The following is an 18,087-nucleotide window of genomic DNA, read 5'->3' as shown; positions in this document are numbered from 1 at the left end:
CACAGAACCGACAATCATGATGACTCATCACTTAGTTAAATCTGTAGAGAGTGCTGAAACGCAGCGGGTGGAATCGCTTGGTTCTGAATTGTGCTGCTGGGTGGGTTATGTGGAGAGCAGCCCATTCCCCGCATCCCTCGGTTCGAGGCCCAGTCTTGCCATGTCCAGATGGCGGTGCTTTGTCTAACAGGATTAGTACTTTCTTCAGATTTCACAGATGCCTTTAGGCCCCCCCCCCCCCCACCAGCGGGGCTCAGCGACAGTAATCCTGCCGCACCACAGTGACGACACGGAGACACGCCCCCTATCACCTACTCCATCCCCGCTCACTTATTTCAACAAAGCCACATGCAGGTGGACACATATTTAATCTAATCTCTCACTCTCTCTATCTCTCTCTCTCTCTCTCACACACACACACTCACACACGATGAACGGATATTAGCTGCCTGATACAGCACAGTTCTAAAGTGGAGCTCTTGGCCATCAGTGCTGTTACCAATTAATCTGGAAAGTAATTTATTACATGCAAAACTATGCTGACCATTTTCCTTCTATATTTTCTATATACACTATGAAGATCTCACCACAATCTGGCCAGAGTAAGACTCCAAATTCAGCAGTAACTTTAACACTGTCTGCTGGACACTGATTCAGAGGGGTTGATCGAACCACTGCAAGCTGAGGCAACATGAAAGAGAAGAGTAAGTACAGCCAACACAGGGAGAACACAAGCCCCCCAGTGCAGGAGGGAGAGGCTACTGTCTACAGAGGAAAATAATAGACACGGTCCTCATAAGGGGAAATATGCACAAACAATCTGTAGCTCTGCTGGGGGGGGGGGGGGAGACAGGGGTCTGGAGGGTGACGTGCATGCATCAGAGCCAACAAGACATATTTTCATAATAAAGCGTTTATTGGGTGAGCTTTTATTTTATGTTATTTTATTATTTTAATTTGTTTCTGTGTTTTGTATTGACTATTGTGATTATTGTGACTTTGTTACCTGTATTGAAAAGTTATTATTATTATTATTATTATTATTATTACAAGGGATAGAAGGATCGAAACACCTGAAGGAAAAAACAGGGAAGAGAAGAGAGGGCAGATATCAGGGGCTGGCATTACCCTGGCACAGCTTGTCTGGGGAATCACATAACAGCAAAGAGGACAAGGACTGAAGCGGTGTCAGTGTTCCTGTTACATCCAGTATGCACCCATTAACTGCTCCACATAAATCACACATTCAGTGCCGTCTTTCCAGGAACAAGAAATAAATAAATATATTTGCCTGAACAAATCTGACCCACTTAGAAAGGACCAAGCTGTGCGCACCAATGTTTTGGTGAGGAAATCTCACAATGTACCGTACCGTACCGGAGAACCAACAGGTCATGGTGTCAAATCCGAATGTAGGGCACTTGATGTCAAGGTTTCTTCAAGCAACCCCCTCCCCTCTTCCATTTATTTTCTACCTAACTTGGAATTGCCAGTTTTTCCTCTCAGTTTATCACTCTGCACAAGAACTGCAGCTTATGCAATACCTCTCTACTGCTGTTCTTGCCTGCAGGACACACAGAACTACAGCAGAGAGCTAGCGCAGATCAGAACCACATCTGCCTGAATTCTGGCAGCCTTTTAAGTGCCTGTGTGCAGTTAGGAGGGAGGAACAAATGCAGCTGTAACCAGGGCAACCCTGACTCATTTAAAATCAACCTATCGTTAGCAGGCTGAACCCAACTGGAGACCACTGGAGACCTGTCTTTACCACAGCAGGTATTCATAATGAAAAGCTATTTTATTAAAATGAACAATACCAGATACAGTCTTGGAAGACTGCAAGTGTGTTTTACCATTGGGAGAAACTTACTTTCACTGCTGGGATTGCATTCTGGGTATAGGTATAGCTTCATTTAATTAACAATTTTTGTAAAAAAAAAAAAAATAAATTTTAAAAAAGAAACAAAATGTTTAAATGTTCCGACACCAACTTGTGCGGTTTGAAGGCTCATATCAACGGTGAAAAGAAAGGACTTGTTCCAGAGAGTTAGCGAAGCTTGTGACCATTCAGCACTTGTGTAATAAAAACATTGAAGTCACACCTTGAGAGTGAGGAGCAAACAGTGGAAGGAGAAACAGACTATCATGTAGCTAATGTGGAGAATGTGATGCAATAGGTGATGTAATCATAAACATCAGGAACGTCAACTAAGCGTATGGACAAGCCGGTTCTACGGTCGAACAGCGTTCAGGCAGCCGAGCTCAACAATTAAATGTTTTGGTTCACTTCATTTCATTATCTCCCTCCTCCTTTTCAACATTTGTCCTGTTGATTTTATAAGCAGGCCTAGCTTGTTCACCCAGCTATCTACTGTAGTAGTTTTCACCCATCTTCCACATCAGGGGCATCTTCATTAAAGCCATGCTAATAAGAGTGCATTACGCTGTCCGTTCCACGCCGAGGGCCAGTGATATTTTCGTCCGCGGCGAAGGCGGCGTTTTCGGCCCGCGTGTTTTTGTTTTGAAAACGCAGCGCCACGCCGAAGCCGCGCGGATGGCGGACAAATGCCCTCAGCGGCGAGCGGCCGCGTCGAACGCTGACCCACTGCCCCACTTACGCCTGCTCTATGTCACAAACCGCGCAAGCTCACCTCCTCCATCCGAGCCGTGACGCAGCATAAACAGCGTTCGGCCGCAATGCCTCTTGTCGTGCTGACAAACAAGCGGTCCAAAAATAAAAACAAAAATGGCAACAGCCAGCAGAACTGGGGTTAGGCATCTTCGGCAGTTCACGAACGTACATTTTTATTTTCGTGCACGTGTAAACAAACATATCACAGAAGGTAATGGTGTTGGAAGAATTTGACCCCCTTTGGTGCGTTTGTCCAGCTGGGTGTGATTTCTGACTTGTCGCCCATGTACCCAGCCTGGTTAAGAGTGCATTAAGCATCTTCAAAGCCCTACAGAAACACCCCAAACCATGTCAGCTGCACTATTCCTGCATGAAGCCAGAAATCTGGTGATCCCGGTGATCAGGAAGGAATTGCCACAGAGGAACTCTAGCTGCTCAATAAAACTGATTAACTTCAACACAGCCAGTATGGAGACAGGCCAGATCTGAGAAAGATGGAGGGACCAAGGGGTCCAAAGCTCAGTCATTGCGAGGGAGCACATAAGAGCTCCTCATCCAGGGCAATTCACCAACTGCCATGGATAACAGTCGCAATGTCAACGTCAGTACAATACAACAAGTATCAGTTTAACTTAGCTGAATATTTCATTAATTAGCACTTATTTCTTCCACCAGAACCTTTGCACTTTTAAAAAAATCAAGATTTATTTTTCCAGGGAACTCAAGACCAACTTTACCATAAATTACTCTGTAGTTTACTCTGTACATTTTCGTAAAGTCTAATCAATGGCCTTTCTGACTTTGAACGTGCAGTTATTTCGAAGTGTAAAGGATTTTCTGTTTGCGTTGACCACTGTGATAAGATCAGAGGCTGCATTTGTGGGATGCGTTTCAAAACCTTCTGCAGGAAACAGGCCGCTCTTCAGAGACTTGTTCTGGCACACCTCCGATTCCTGTGAAAGTGACACTGAAAGCAGGTACTGAGCAACACTGATGAGCAAAAGCAACACTGGTGTAATAATATTGCATCGCTTTATTGAGTTAGCTTGCATTCCAAATGCTGATTAAAACAAACAAGAATTTTTTTCTCACTTGACCATGAATTTAAGACACTACATTCTCTGTATTATTGCATAAGAAATGAATATGGATGACAGAGATACATGTTCTTTAAACGGCCCGCATTTGAGACAAAGATCATTTTGAACCAAACTTCCTTTTCTCTTCACATTCGACCGCAAACTCCAATTCCTGCGTAAATAGGAAGGCACATAAAGAAGAGGAAGTAGCAGCACAGAAGTTCCTGGGAGAAAAGATGCGTCATGTGTAAGTGTGCTGACCAGAGGGGTCTGATCCAAACAGGCAGCAGGCCGGCTCACCGCCTCCTTGGCGAATCATCGGTGTCCTAGAGCTGCGAACACTTTAACTGTTGACACGTTCGCTGTCAGTGATGCGCTGCCATGTTCCTGTCCTGCATGTGGAGAGCAGGGCTCTATACCAACAGTTGCGCTGTGACATCAGGACTCCTGAGTCACACACACACACACGCACAAAGCAAGCCTGCACACACACACACACACACACGCACATACACACACACAAACACAACCAAGCATGCGCACACACACACAACCATGCACACACACAAACACACACATACATAAAGCAAGCCTGCACACACACACACACACACATAAAGCAATCCTGCACACACACACAAGGCAAGCATGCACACACACATGCACACACACACACGCACGCACGCACACACACACACACACACACACACAAAGCAAGCCTGCACACACACACACACACAAAGCAAGCCTGCACACACACACACTCACAAAGCAAGCCTGCACACACACAAATACACACGCATGGGCACGCGCACACACACACACACACAATCATCCTCGCAAGTCCCACGCATACTTCCAAGTCACTCACGCTTTAGACTAACACGCACAGTCTTGAGTGACGCAGGCCTGCAGTGTGCCGTTCCAGATTAGAATAAAGTAAAGCCAGGGAGAGATACTTTCCCCCCATGGACGAGGGTCAGAGCCACTGACTGGATTCAGCAGCCGTGCGTATTAAAGTGTGTTCAGACCGTGGTCTTAGGGAGAGGAGGACTACTAAGCAGAGTGTCCAGGCCGAATTCAGAGCCAGCTGGTGCCGAGAAGGACCCCACACGCTAACCAGAGCAAACGCCCGCAAATCCTCCTGCTACTTGCGCCAGTACCGCCCAGCTTTGAGAGCAGTGTTTTCTGGCACAGAAGTGCAGGTGGACACACAGTTTTAAAGCCCATCGTGGGCCATGACATCAGCAGGAACTGGGCCCTTGCGTCCGGCTTCAGGTAGGCCCGTTCAGAGCCTGGGGCTGGAGTGCCGGCAGTGGCCTACGACGGGCTCTCTGTGCTGGGTGACGCGTCGCACGGAGAGGCCGAGGCCTGGTGCTGCTGCGCGGCGAGCTCAGACTTCCTCTTCTTTTTCAAATGGTGTTGGTGGCTTTTGGACTTCAGGTGTACTTGAAAAGAAATTGCAAAAAAAAAAAAACACGTGAGAACTCATTCAGACATTTTGTTTTCCCCAACCTTCAGAAAAAAGACGAGGTTGAAACCTAGTCGACAGGATGTTAGGTAGACCGCACTGCGCTCGCTGTGCCTGGAGGGGACCCCGGCAGAGTGCCGCTAGCCTCTGCGCTGGGCTCCTGCGCTAACTCACCTGCCCACTCCAGCTCCCCGATGATCACCCTGGCGCACGGCTCGCACTCGTGTCGGCTGCGCTTGTTGCTCCGCTCCGCCCCTTCCACTCTGATTGGCTCCAGGGCCGGCTTCTCTCCCTGAAACGGAGCGGAGGCGCTCGTGAGACCGGAGGGAGCTCACGCCGAAGCGGCAGAGAGATGAAGACTGCGTGACGAGCGGCCAGAGTGATTAAGCTCGCACGCCCTGTAACGAAATAAACAGCGCCATCTGAAACGGTTTGTTTCATCAGCGGCAGACGAATGGGAACAAACCACAGACCTCCCCACAAGCCTCGCCTTAAGAAGATGATGTCAGCCTGCTGCGTATTGATCCGAGCCGTTGCAACCTGAAGATTTACTCGTTTGAATGTCTGACGATAAAACAGCCAATCATTTTAATTTCACGCGGAGATCCGCTCGCGTCTCGTTTATTTAATCGCGTTTGATTTTTCTTTTTATTACCGGTTTTTGTCGACGTCTTTTACTATGCCCTTTTCGCGGATGTCTTTCAGTGGGCGTGTCTTCCTTATTTGACCGATATCCATTTCCCGCTGAGGTCTTTTATGACTTAATTACGGCATGAATAATACACAGTGCGTGGCCACCCCCTGAATGAGCCCATTGTCCCCGCTGCAGGAGAGGGTGAAGTGACGGGCCTGTGTCTCCCTGTCTCAGCGCAGACTGCCCCAGCGTTTCCCTTAGCTAAGGCCATGCCCCCGGACCCCTGTGTCTCTCCCTGTCTCAGCGCAGACTGCCCCAGCGTTTCCCTTAGCTAAGGCCATGCCCCCGGACCCCTGTGTCTCTCCCTCTCTCAGCGCAGACTGCCCCAGCGTTTCCCTTAGCTAAGGCCATGCCCCGGACCCCTGTGTCTCTCCCTGTCTCAGCGCAGACTGCCCCAGCGTTTCCCTTAGCTAAGGCCATGCCCCCGGACCCCTGTGTCTCTCCCTGTCTCAGCGCAGACTGCCCCAGCGTTTCCCTTAGCTAAGGCCATGCCCCCGGACCCCTGTGTCTCTCCCTGTCTCAGCGCAGACTGCCCCAGCGTTTCCCTTAGCTAAGGCCATGCCCCGGACCCCTGTGTCTCTCCCTGTCTCAGCGCAGACTGCCCCAGCGTTTCCCTTAGCTAAGGCCATGCCCCTGGACCCCTGTGTCTCTCCCTGTCTCAGCGCAGACTGCCCCAGCGTTCCCTTAGCTAAGGCCATGCCCTGAACCCTGTGTCTCTCCCTGTCTCAGCGCAGACTGCCCCAGCGTTTCCCTTAGCTAAGGCCATGCCCCTGGACCCCTGTGTCTCTCCCTGTCTCAGCGCAGACTGCCCCAGCGTTTCCCTTAGCTAAGGCCATGCCCCTGGACCCCTGTGTCTCTCCCTGTCTCAGCGCAGACTGCCCCAGCGTTTCCCTTAGCTAAGGCCATGCCCCTGGACCCCTGTGTCTCTCCCTGTCTCAGCGCAGACTGCCCCAGCGTTTCCCTTAGCTAAGGCCATGCCCCTGGACCCCTGTGTCTCTCCCTGTCTCAGCGCAGACTGCCCCAGCGTTTCCCTTAGCTAAGGCCATGCCCCCGGACCCCTGTGTCTCTCCCTGTCTCAGCGCAGACTGCCCCAGCGTTTCCCTTAGCTAAGGCCATGCCCCCGGACCCCTGTGTCTCTCCCTGTCTCAGCGCAGACTGCCCCAGCGTTTCCCTTAGCTAAGGCCGTGTGCCTGGCCTGCTGCACTCCCGCATAACCGCCCCATCAGATTCAGGCTCATTCAGGTGCTCTATGCTGGTGCCCAATGCTCAGTACAGCAGACTGGGGCGTGACACTAAAGGCAACACGTGTGCACTTCTGTGGCTGCATGGAGCAGTAAAACAGGGTTTACTGGAGCCGTGAGCCCATTGGCTGCGGTCCGTGTGGACTGACAGGGGCAGGGATTTCAGCACATGTAACGGGCAGCGGCAGAGTGGGGTTTGTGGGTTTGAATCCAGGATGGGACACTAATTCTGTACACCAGAACAAGGGACTTTACTAAACGTGCGCTGTGAGTCACACAGGCAACGGCCACTAAACCCAGAGTGTATTTATAACAAAGCCTCCATACCTTTTGAAGACTATCCAAAACCTCTAAGGCAGGTGTGAGAACAGTCTTCTCCCAATCGGAAACGTCTGTCACATCCAGTCCAAACACCGGGGGGACATTGGCTCCAGGCCCTAAGGACAAAAATAGCATGCTAACAAAACTTGGCAGTGCTGGAGGGAGGAGTACGAGACAGAGCAGCCGTGCAGATCAGTGTTCAGAGCTGCAGTGTGGAGCAGTGATCAGCACACCAGTAGGGCTGTTGCTTGCAGTAAGTGTCAGACAGTGCAGTAGGGGTCCCTGGGGAGTAAAGGGTTAAAGTGCACGTGGCGCAGAGGATCCCTGAAGCAGAGTGAAGCTGCTGACTCACAGAGACTCACAGACACTCACAGAGACTCACAGAGGCTCACAGAGACTCACAGAGACTCACAGAGACTCACAGACACTCACAGACACTCACATAGGCTCACAGACACTCACAGAGGCTCACAGAGGCTCACAGAGGCTCACAGAGGCTCACAGAGACTCACAGACACTCACAGACACTCACAGAGATTCACAGAGACTCACAGAGACTCACAGAGACTCAGAGACTCACAGAGACTCAGAGATTCACAGAGACTCACAGAGACTCACAGAGATTCACAGAGGCTCACAGAGACTCACAGACACTCACAGAGGCTCACAGACACTCACAGAGAATCACAGACACTCACAGAGACTCACAGGAGACATAATCTCCCTGTTCTGACAGTGTCAGCAGTCCCGCCCCAGCCAGCCCCGCCCACACGGGGCCCCAACCACCACTATTGATCCAGTCACAATGGAACAGACACACCAGCACACACAGCACAGAGAACGCACTCACACACACACACACACACACACACTGAGATGGCTCTACACACTGTATAAACTACACAGCACAGAGGACACACACACACACACACTGAGATGGCTCTACACACTGTATAAACTACACAGCACAGAGGACACACACACACACACACACTGAGATGGCTATACACACTATAAACTACCCAACTCTGCCCCCCCTCCCCCGAGTCAGCGCTATCACTCCACTACCTCTCCACTCCACTACCTCTCCACTTCTCCACCCTCCTCTCATCCTCTCATCCTCTGGCGCTCTGAGGCAGCATCGATCGTCCCGTCTCAGCAGAGCGCTGGACGCCGCGGCAACACGGCGGGGTTATCAGCGCCTTGGAGCACCGCCCACTCGGACGTTAGAGCGCGCTCTAAATCACAGCGCGCTGCCTCTCACACAGCGCTGCCTCTCACACAGCGCTCTGCCTCTCACACAGCGCTGCCTCTCACACAGCGCTGCCTCTCACACAGCGCTCTGCCTCTCACACAGCGCTGCCTCTCACACAGCGCTGCCTCTCACACAGCAAGCTGCCTCTCACACAGCGCTGCCTCTCACACAGCGCGCTGCCTCTCACACAGCGCGCTGCCTCTCACACAGCGCTGCCTCTCACACAGCGCGCTGCCTCTCACACAGCGCTGCCTCTCACACAGCGCTGCCTCTCACACAGCGCTGCCTCTCACACAGCGCTGCCTCTCACACAGCAAGCTGCCTCTCACACAGCGCTCTGCCTCTCACACAGCGCTGCCTCTCACACAGCGCTGCCTCTCACACAGCGCGCTGCCTCTCACACAGCGCTCTGCCTCTCACACAGCAAGCTGCCTCTCACACAGCGCTGCCTCTCACACAGCAAGCTGCCTCTCACACAGCAAGCTGCCTCTCACACAGCGCTGCCTCTCACACAGCGCTGCCTCTCACACAGCGCTGCCTCTCACACAGCGCTCTGCCTCTCACACAGCGCTGCCTCTCACACAGCGCTGCCTCTCACACAGCACTGCCTCTCACACAGCAAGCTGCCTCTCACACAGCGCTGCCTCTCACACAGCGCTGCCTCTCACACAGCGCTGCCTCTCACACAGCGCTGCCTCTCACACAGCAAGCTGCCTCTCACACAGCGCTGCCTCTCACACAGCGCTGCCTCTCACACAGCGCTGCCTCTCACACAGCGCTGCCTCTCACACAGCGCTGCCTCTCACACAGCGCTGCCTCTCACACAGCGCTGCCTCTCACACAGCAAGCTGCCTCTCACACAGCGCTGCCTCTCACACAGCGCTGCCTCTCACACAGCAAGCTGCCTCTCACACAGCGCTGCCTCTCACACAGCAAGCTGCCTCTCACACAGCGCTGCCTCTCACACACACAGCGAGCCTCTCTGTGCTTCACACGCGCGCATCCAGGGGACAGAACGTCTCCTCCAAACCCACACGCTCCCCCACGGGATCGGGCAGGAGGCCGTCCTGTCCCACGTCCCTTCCACGGATCGCTGGTCTGAAGTGGGGCGGACCAGCACCGCCTCCGCTCTCAGGAAGCAGACGCTGGTTGCACTGATGCGACTCCTCTGCTCTTCAGGCAAAACAGTGTCAGCTGAGCAGCAAGTGACAGAGCGAGTGAGCAAAGCTTTTTTACTTCAGCGGCTTTTTTCCAGCCACACCAAAATGCATGAATAATAAATAGTGCAGATCCATCAGTTGGGTTTGTGCATTTGAGCTTACACAATTATAAAAACTATTCAATTCTACATTTACACATGTGTGTCTGTAAGTGTAAATATATAATGTCTGTACACATACCCATGTACATGCACAAAGACGTGCGCACACACACACACACACGTGCACACTACACACACACACACACCTACACACACACACACGTGCACACTACACACACACCTGTGCACACTACACACACACACACACACACACACACACACACACACACACACGTGTACACACTATACACAGTCCCCTCCTGACCTCACAGCACATAAGCATGCCACGTGCTGCATCCCGGCATTAACACCACAATATGCAGCACTGCCAGCCTGGGGATGAATTAGCCTGATTAACATAACTGGGAGCTTCGAGTGGAACACAACAGCCAGAGCAACGCTGTCATTTCCACAACCTGCAACCTGACACCTCTAATCCTGGTGTGTATGTGTGTGTGTGCGTGTACGTGTGTGTGTGTGTGCGTGTGGGGACACAGAATACTGAGCTTTTAAAAACTGTAGCCACTCGTAGCAACATGAAGCCGCAGTAAACACACTGCGCTCACACACACACGGTCAGACTCACACACGTGTTCAGTACACAGCCCCCCCTCAGGCTGCTGGCCTCTCTCAGGGCTGGACAGTACCCGCCCCCGGCCCCTTTGTCCGGGGGCCGGCAGCCAGGGCAGGTGGGGAGGCCGGGGAGCAGGGGCTGCTGGGAGGAACACCGACACTACCTGCGCCATACGCAGAGTGGGCCGGGTGAGAAGCACTGGGGACTGTAAGGGGGCTGAGACAGAGGGAGAGCGGGGGGACGGGGGGGGGCGCAGGGGCTGACAGATGCGGGACGGGAGCCGCTCTGAATCTTAGTGAAATCTTAGTAAAATAATCCCTGACGCTGTGAAAGGGGGGCCGGGGGGGGGGGCAGGTCGCCCGCGGCGATGTGAAGTGTTGGGCGGGCACAATGGGCCACACCGGGCTGTTAACCCAGGGGCGGGGCCCCTCTCCTCGCTTTCAAACGGCTCACCTCCACTGTGGGGGGGGGGGGGGGGCGTTTCCGTAGCGCCGTCAAGATCACATCAAAGGGCGCTGGGCCCCTGCTGCACCTGCTTCCATTTGTGTGCAAGAGAAAGAGTGTAGATGGGAGACATGTCTGTGCCTGTGTGTGTGTGTGTGTGTGTGCGTGCGTGTTTTTCTGTGTGCCAGTGTGTGTGAGTGCCTCTGTGTGTGTGACTGTGAGTGTGTCAGTGCCTGTGTGTGTGTGCGCATGTGTGTGCATGTGATGTGAGTGTGCGTGTGTATGTGTGCCTGTGCCTGTGAGTGAGTGTGTGTGTGTTTGTGTGAGTGTGTGTGTTTGTCTGTGTGCCAGTGTGTGTGTGTGCGTGCCTGTACATGTGTGTGTGCCTGTGTGTGTGTGTGCGCCTGTGTGTGTGTGTGTGTGTGCCTGTGCGTGTGGAAGTGTGTGTGTGAGTGTGTGCCTGTGCGTGCGCGTGTGTGTGTGTGCCTGTGCACGCGCGTGTGTGCATGTGCGCACGTATGCCTGTGTGTGAGCGTGTGTGTTTGTCTGTGTGTCAGTGTGAGCGTGTGTGTGCCTGTGCACGCATGTGTGTATGTGTGCCTGTGCGTGTGTGTGTGTGTGTGTGTGCGTATGCCTGTGTGTGAGTGTGTGTGTGTGTATGTGTGCCTGTGCGTATGCCTGTGTGTGTGTGCCTGTGTGTGTGTGTGCGTATGCCTGTGTGTGAGTGTGTGTGTGTGCGTATGCCTGTGTGTGAGTGTGTGTGTGTCTGTGTGCCAGTGTGAGCGTGAATAGGAAAGGGCACACAGCTGCTCTACTGGGCGGCTCGTACCCTGTGTCTGGTTACTGTCCCTCTCGCCTGCGCTCCTCTGTCCCTGTGCTTTATTCAGCGCCTTCGGGGGTTCGGTGTCAGAGAAACAGGAATCACTTCAGCCTCCCAGCTGTGCGGCGCTGGCAGAAAGCTGGACCGCAGCGTGGCAGCTGTGCTCCCCTCATTCATCCGGCTCTCCGCTTCCCTGCCTTTCATTCTCCTTTCTTTCTTCCCGCCTCTCCTTTCTTGCGCAAACACAAGTTCCTGTATCTGGTTGAGCTCTTGAGTAACATGCAGCAGCCAGAGAGCCAGAGAGACACACGCCCAGAAACCCGAGCCCGGCGTTAACGCTCGCGTAGAAACAAGGCGGGACAGCCACGGCCGCCGCTGGGCGCTGGACGGGCGCGGGGCGGGGTCACGAAACGGATCCCCGCCCGTCGCCCCCGCCGGTGCTTCCCAAACTGCGAAGGTGTCCGGAGGGGGCCGAGCCAGGGTAAGGGGACACCGCGGCGTCGCGGTCCAGCGGGTCTGCACCTGTCGGGCCGGGCGGGGTCGGGTTTCCGCGGCTCCCGCTCGCCCCGCTCACACGGCCCGCCCCCCCGCGTCTCGGGGGCGCACCACGCCTTTCAGAGAACGGCCGCCGCCCGCCGCCAGACGCCACCAGCCTCGCCGCTCGCGCAGGCAGCAGAGACGGCCTCGGGCGGGGCGTCCGCCATCGCCAAGCTCACTTTGGGTCACCGGTGTCGCTGCCGCCAAGCGGCTGACCGACCCCCTCAGGCTGGACCACACCGTATGAAAGACACACTCACAGACACAGTTCAGCTGTTTGGACCGAGAGTGGGGTCAGTGCTATTAAAGCTGTACCAGCTTCTACAAACAGGCTGCTGTTTTGGTCCGGGCGCAGCTGGGGGAGCGGGGGGGCAGAGCAGTGTCGCATGCCGGGCCCTCTGTACAACGCAGCGGTCAGCGGCGGGGAAGCCGTTCAATACGCGGCGCTCGGCGCGGGGGACGCCATTGAGCGCGCTCAATAGAGCCGCAACACTGGCGCTACAGAGAACCGGACTGAACTGGCGCGGTCTCCCTGCCAGCCTGAGCGCCGTACAGAAGGCAGCCTGTCAGGCCCGGGACACTGGCACTGTGAGCGCACACCGCACATGCTCCCCCCCCACCCCCACCCCATACATCCCTACAGCTCGCCCGCTTGTTCGCGTGGCAACGCTCGGACCCGTGGAGCCGCCCCCAGCCCTCCCCAGAACCCTCGGAGACACCAGCGGCCAAAGAAGTTAAAAAAATGATCGCCAGTTTTTTTTTGTTTATTGTTCAGGGAGGACCTCCGCTGATGTGCTCATCATCGATCAGCAAAAATGAAGCACCCACAGGACGGAGAAAACAAAAACCAACGCTGTCTCCATTACATTTTTACTGGCCTGACAGTGAATACAGTACAATCTCACAGTCTGTACTCAAACCCAGCACCTCCTGTTACTGCTCAGTCTCTGCTCAAACCCAGCACCTCCTGTTACTGCTCAGTCTCTACTCAAACCCAGCACCTCCTGTTACTGCTCAGTCTGTACTCAAACCCAGCACCTCCTGTTACTGCTCAGTCTCTACTCAAACCCAGCACCTCCTGTTACTGCTCAGTCTGTACTCAAACCCAGCACCTCCTGTTACTGCTCAGTCTCTACTCAAACCCAGCACCTCCTGTTACTGCTCAGTCTGTACTCAAACCCAGCACCTCCTGTTACTGCTCAGTCTCTGCTCAAACCCAGCACCTCCTGTTACTGCTCAGTCTCTGCTCAAACCCAGCACCTCCTGTTACTGCCACTCTGAACCCAGCACCCCTACTGCTGTGCTTTACTGACCCAGACCCCTGTACCGTAGCCTTTGCTCATAATGCCCCACAGTGGCTGTCTGTGCCCCCCAGCACAGCCCCAGGCCCCTCCCAACACAGGCATTAGCAGAGAACACACACCCCCAACAGCCCCGCCCAAAACCGGGAGGGTACAACCCGGTCAGGAGTCCAGAGAGGAGGCGAGTTGGGGGCAGGGTCCCGGGAGGAGAGGCTAACCCTCGACCAGATCAGCAGCACACAAACTCCGAACACAGAGGGTCATAGGGTCCAATCCCAGCCGCAGGACTGCCGGTGCCGTGCTACCCTTCAGTGAAGTAAAGATCCAGTAATTAAGCGCTGGACCACGCAGACTGCTCTGGACACAAAGCGTTAGCGGGAGAAACTGGCAATGCGACGCGCGGCACTTCTGCAGAGTCCCGCCCAGCTACGCCACGGCACGTAGAGGCCAACGCACACGCACGTGAGTTCAGGTCTCACACACACCCAGAGGAGCGCACTTCAGCAGGCCCAGAGCTATAACAGGCTTTTAGAGAAAAAAAAAAAAGAAGATTTCATTTGCAGACTTCATTTAATCGTCCGCAGGGGGAGCGTAGAGTAAACGGCGGGAGACGCTTTGAAACCAGGACAGCGCTCCTCCCCCGCCCGGACTGCGTGCTGCGAGCGTTCGCCGACGGAACGCGCGGCTCCCAAACGAAGCGTTCGCGCTCGGGGACACTGCGCGCAACACGGGGGAAAGACGGACCTGCGCTCGACCAAGTTTCACGACTGTTTCCAGCTAATGCGATTTGCTAACTAGATTTGGAGATGGGGGGGGGGGGACACTAAGGCCTTAATGGCTCCATCAGGCCCTGAGGCCATGCGGGACACACAATGGCCCCTCTGAGCACTGGGCTCCACAGGAAAGACTGGGCTTCACACCGGAGGCCACAGGCACAGTCTGCGCTGCTGGGTAGCCGGGGGAGGCAGACAGGGACGTGTGCCTGGGGGATATTGATCAGGCCATCGAGCAGCGGAAGGAGGATTACGGGGGGCCGGCACTGAGGGGCCGAATCACAGCAGTCTGACGCCTCTCTACAACGACACTGTGGAACAGCAGGGGGGGCGCAACGCAGGGGGAGGGGCTTCCACACTTCCACAGCCAATAAGGTTCAGTGCTTCTCGTTCTCTCTCACCACACACACACACACACACACACAAGCTCATGCACCATCTACACGCACACGCATCCACATCCTAGGACATCCTAATTTTAAAGATGTTTATATTTTCTTTGGCCTTTTCAAAAATAGAAATCCTCACCTGGCCATCACAAATACGCCCAACACCCCTGGACAAAGAGCATTACAAAGCCAGATGTCAAACTCAGGGGCATAGCACAGGGAGTCCTTCCTGAGTTATTGGAAGCTTTTAGACCATTCTATTTTTATATTGTTTTTCTTGTTCCATTTAAACAAGGACAGTCTGGTAGTAGAAAGCTTTAGCTGTCATGACAGCAGTGGATGCCTGTGCATTGAAAAACTGACTGTCTTTTTGTCACCTTGTTTATTTGTTTAATTGCCTATGTGAATCCCATCTTGTCCAGGACAGTCTCGTGAAATTCAGCACCAGTCAGAAAGGCAGCAGACCATACTCAGTGCAAAGAACTATTGAAAAGCAAAAGTTCTTTTCAGCTTGGTTTCCCCCCCATGGCATGTGTTTTTTGTTTTTAAAGTAAATAAAAAAATGTATCATTAATTTTTTATCTAATAAAAATTTCAAATGAATGCAACTTTTTCTCCTATTCTTGTGAACGGAACCCAAGTGGAAGCATCTGGACAAACTGATGCCTTTATGGGAAGGTAAGGCAACAGGACTATTTATTCATGTAAATGCTCATATCAAAGGTCTTACTGGACACCCATATCTGAGGAAGCATGCAGCACTTATCTAAACATTATCCATTTGTACAGCTGCCGTTGAAGAAATTCAGTTTAAGTTCGTTGTTCCAAGAGTAGAACAGCGGTGTCTCATATCAGCACCTTTCCGCTAAGTTCCCTCACTCTGAAGCCACACTGCCACACACACAAGTAACAACTGCTGTTTTATCATGGTGCTGCTGTGTGAGAGTGTGTGTGTGTATGTGTGTGTGTGTGTATGCGTGTGTGTGTGTGTGTGTGTGTGTGTGAGTTTGCCTGTGCGATTGTGGGTGTGTGTGTGTGTGTGTGTGTGTGATTGTGTGTGTGTGTGATTGTGTGTGTGTGTGTGTGAATGTGTGTGATTGTGTGTGTGTCTATGAGTGTGTATGTGTGTGTGTGCGTGTGTGTGTGTGGTGTGTGTGTATGTGTGTGATTGTGTGTGTGTGAGATGTGTGTGTGTGTGTGTGTGATAGTGTGTTTGTGTGTTGTCATGTGTGAGATGTGTGATTGTTTGCTAAGCCCTATTGAAGCCACACGGTGTGCGATGATGTGTGGCCGTGTGGGCGGTGATGGCGTGTGTGTGATGTGTGTGGTGTGGTGGGTGTGTGGGCCGGAGTGCCTGTGGTGTGGGTGATGTGGTGGGAAATCTGTGGATGAGGGTGTTGCGTGACATGTGTGTTTGGTTTTGGCATAGCGCCTGTGGCTCTTTTCAGTGTGGCTTGAGGCTGTGGTGTGGTGAGAGTGGAGTAGGATGGGTGTGTTGAGCTGGGTGCCTCCTGAGCCGGTCAGGTCCTCGAACAGAGCGAGAGTCAGAGACCATCCAGGCCAGATGGGATTTCAGAGCCTCAAAACCCAACACAGGTGGCGAAGCAGCCCAACCGCAAAGAGGGGCGGAAGCAGCAGCAAGCGCCGAGAGAGAGCAGGGACGCACTCACAAAGCCGGCCTAACAGAGGAAGAGCAGGAACGCACTCTCAGAAGCTCGACCACTGCGCAGGAAGAGCAGGATAGCCTCTCATCCACGCCAGCGACAGAGGAAGAGTCAGGAAGCACTCACAAACCCCCACACAGAGGAAGAGTCAGGAAGCACTCACAAACCCACCACACAGAGGAAGAGTCAGGAAGCACTCACAAACCCGCCACACAGAGGAAGAGTCAGGAAGCACTCACAAACCCGCCACACAGAGGAAGAGTCAGGAAGCACTCACAAACCCGCCACACAGAGGAAGAGTCAGGAAGCACTCACAAAGCCGCCACACAGAGGAAGAGTCAGGAAGCACTCACAAACCCGCCACACAGAGGAAGAGTCAGGAAGCACTCACAAACCCGCCACACAGAGGAAGAGTCAGGAAGCACTCACAAACCCGCCACACAGAGGAAGAGTCAGGAAGCACTCACAAACCCGCCACACAGAGGAAGAGTCAGGAAGTACTCACAAACCCGCCACACAGAGGAAGAGTCAGGAAGCACTCACAAACCCGCCACACAGAGGAAGAGTCAGGAAGCACTCACAAACCCGCCACACAGAGGAAGAGTCAGGAAGCACTCACAAACCCGCCACACAGAGGAAGAGTCAGGAAGCACTCACAAACCCGCCACACAGAGGAAGAGTCAGGAAGCACTCACAAACCCGCCACACAGAGGAAGAGTCAGGAAGCACTCACAAACCCACCACACAGAGGAAGAGTCAGGAAGTACTCACAAACCCGCCACACAGAGGAAGAGTCAGGAAGCACTCACAAACCCGCCACACAGAGGAAGAGTCAGGAAGCACTCACAAACCCGCCACACAGAGGAAGAGTCAGGAAGTACTCACAAACCCGCCACACAGAGGAAGAGTCAGGAAGTACTCACAAACCCGCCACACAGAGGAAGAGTCAGGAAGCACTCACAAACCCGCCACACAGAGGAAGAGTCAGGAAGCACTCACAAACCCGCCACACAGAGGAAGAGTCAGGAAGCACTCACAAACCCGCCACACAGAGGAAGAGTCAGGAAGCACTCACAAACCCGCCACACAGAGGAAGAGTCAGGAAGCACTCACAAACCCGCCACACAGAGGAAGAGTCAGGAAGTACTCACAAACCCGCCACACAGAGGAAGAGTCAGGAAGCACTCACAAACCCGCCACACAGAGGAAGAGTCAGGAAGTACTCACAAACCCGCCACACAGAGGAAGAGTCAGGAAGCACTCACAAACCCGCCACACAGAGGAAGAGTCAGGAAGCACTCACAAACCCGCCACACAGAGGAAGAGTCAGGAAGCACTCACAAACCCGCCACACAGAGGAAGAGTCAGGAAGCACTCACAAACCCGCCACACAGAGGAAGAGTCAGGAAGCACTCACAAACCCGCCACACACAGGAAGAGTCAGGAAGCACTCACAAACCCGCCACACAGAGGAAGAGTCAGGAAGCACTCACAAACTCAGAACCGCTAACATCTCTGAAATCAAAGCTATTTACAATGGTACAGTCCTCACTCTGCTTCTGAACCCAAAT

At 53.5% G+C, this 18,087-nt stretch overlaps 1 protein-coding gene across 6 annotated transcripts in view; it reads right to left on the bottom strand.

The window, feature by feature from the left end:
* Nucleotides 1-3,647: 3,647 nt before the first annotated feature.
* trit1 (tRNA isopentenyltransferase 1) overlaps nucleotides 3,648-18,087 on the bottom strand; it is a 45,855-nt gene continuing 31,415 nt past the window's right edge. For 2 of the 6 annotated variants that reach the window (XM_064347588.1, XM_064347587.1), the window contains 3 exons: nucleotides 7,445-7,554; nucleotides 5,357-5,474; nucleotides 3,648-5,159 (listed from right to left, as the gene is read on the bottom strand). In XM_064347588.1, coding sequence (XP_064203658.1) covers nucleotides 5,032-5,159; nucleotides 5,357-5,474; nucleotides 7,445-7,554 — 356 coding nt within the window. In that variant the 3' untranslated portion in view covers nucleotides 3,648-5,031. The remainder of the gene's footprint in view (nucleotides 5,160-5,356; nucleotides 5,475-7,444; nucleotides 7,555-18,087) is intronic. The other 4 variants (XR_010331883.1, XR_010331884.1, XR_010331886.1 and 1 more) reach the window with 4 other exon arrangements.

The sequence above is a fragment of the Anguilla rostrata genome, chromosome 8, assembly GCF_018555375.3.
Source record: "Anguilla rostrata isolate EN2019 chromosome 8, ASM1855537v3, whole genome shotgun sequence".
In the NCBI taxonomy this organism is placed as follows: domain Eukaryota; kingdom Metazoa; phylum Chordata; class Actinopteri; order Anguilliformes; family Anguillidae; genus Anguilla; species Anguilla rostrata.
Note: the sequence above shows the minus strand (reverse complement) of the source record. Positions and strands in the feature narration are given on the sequence as shown.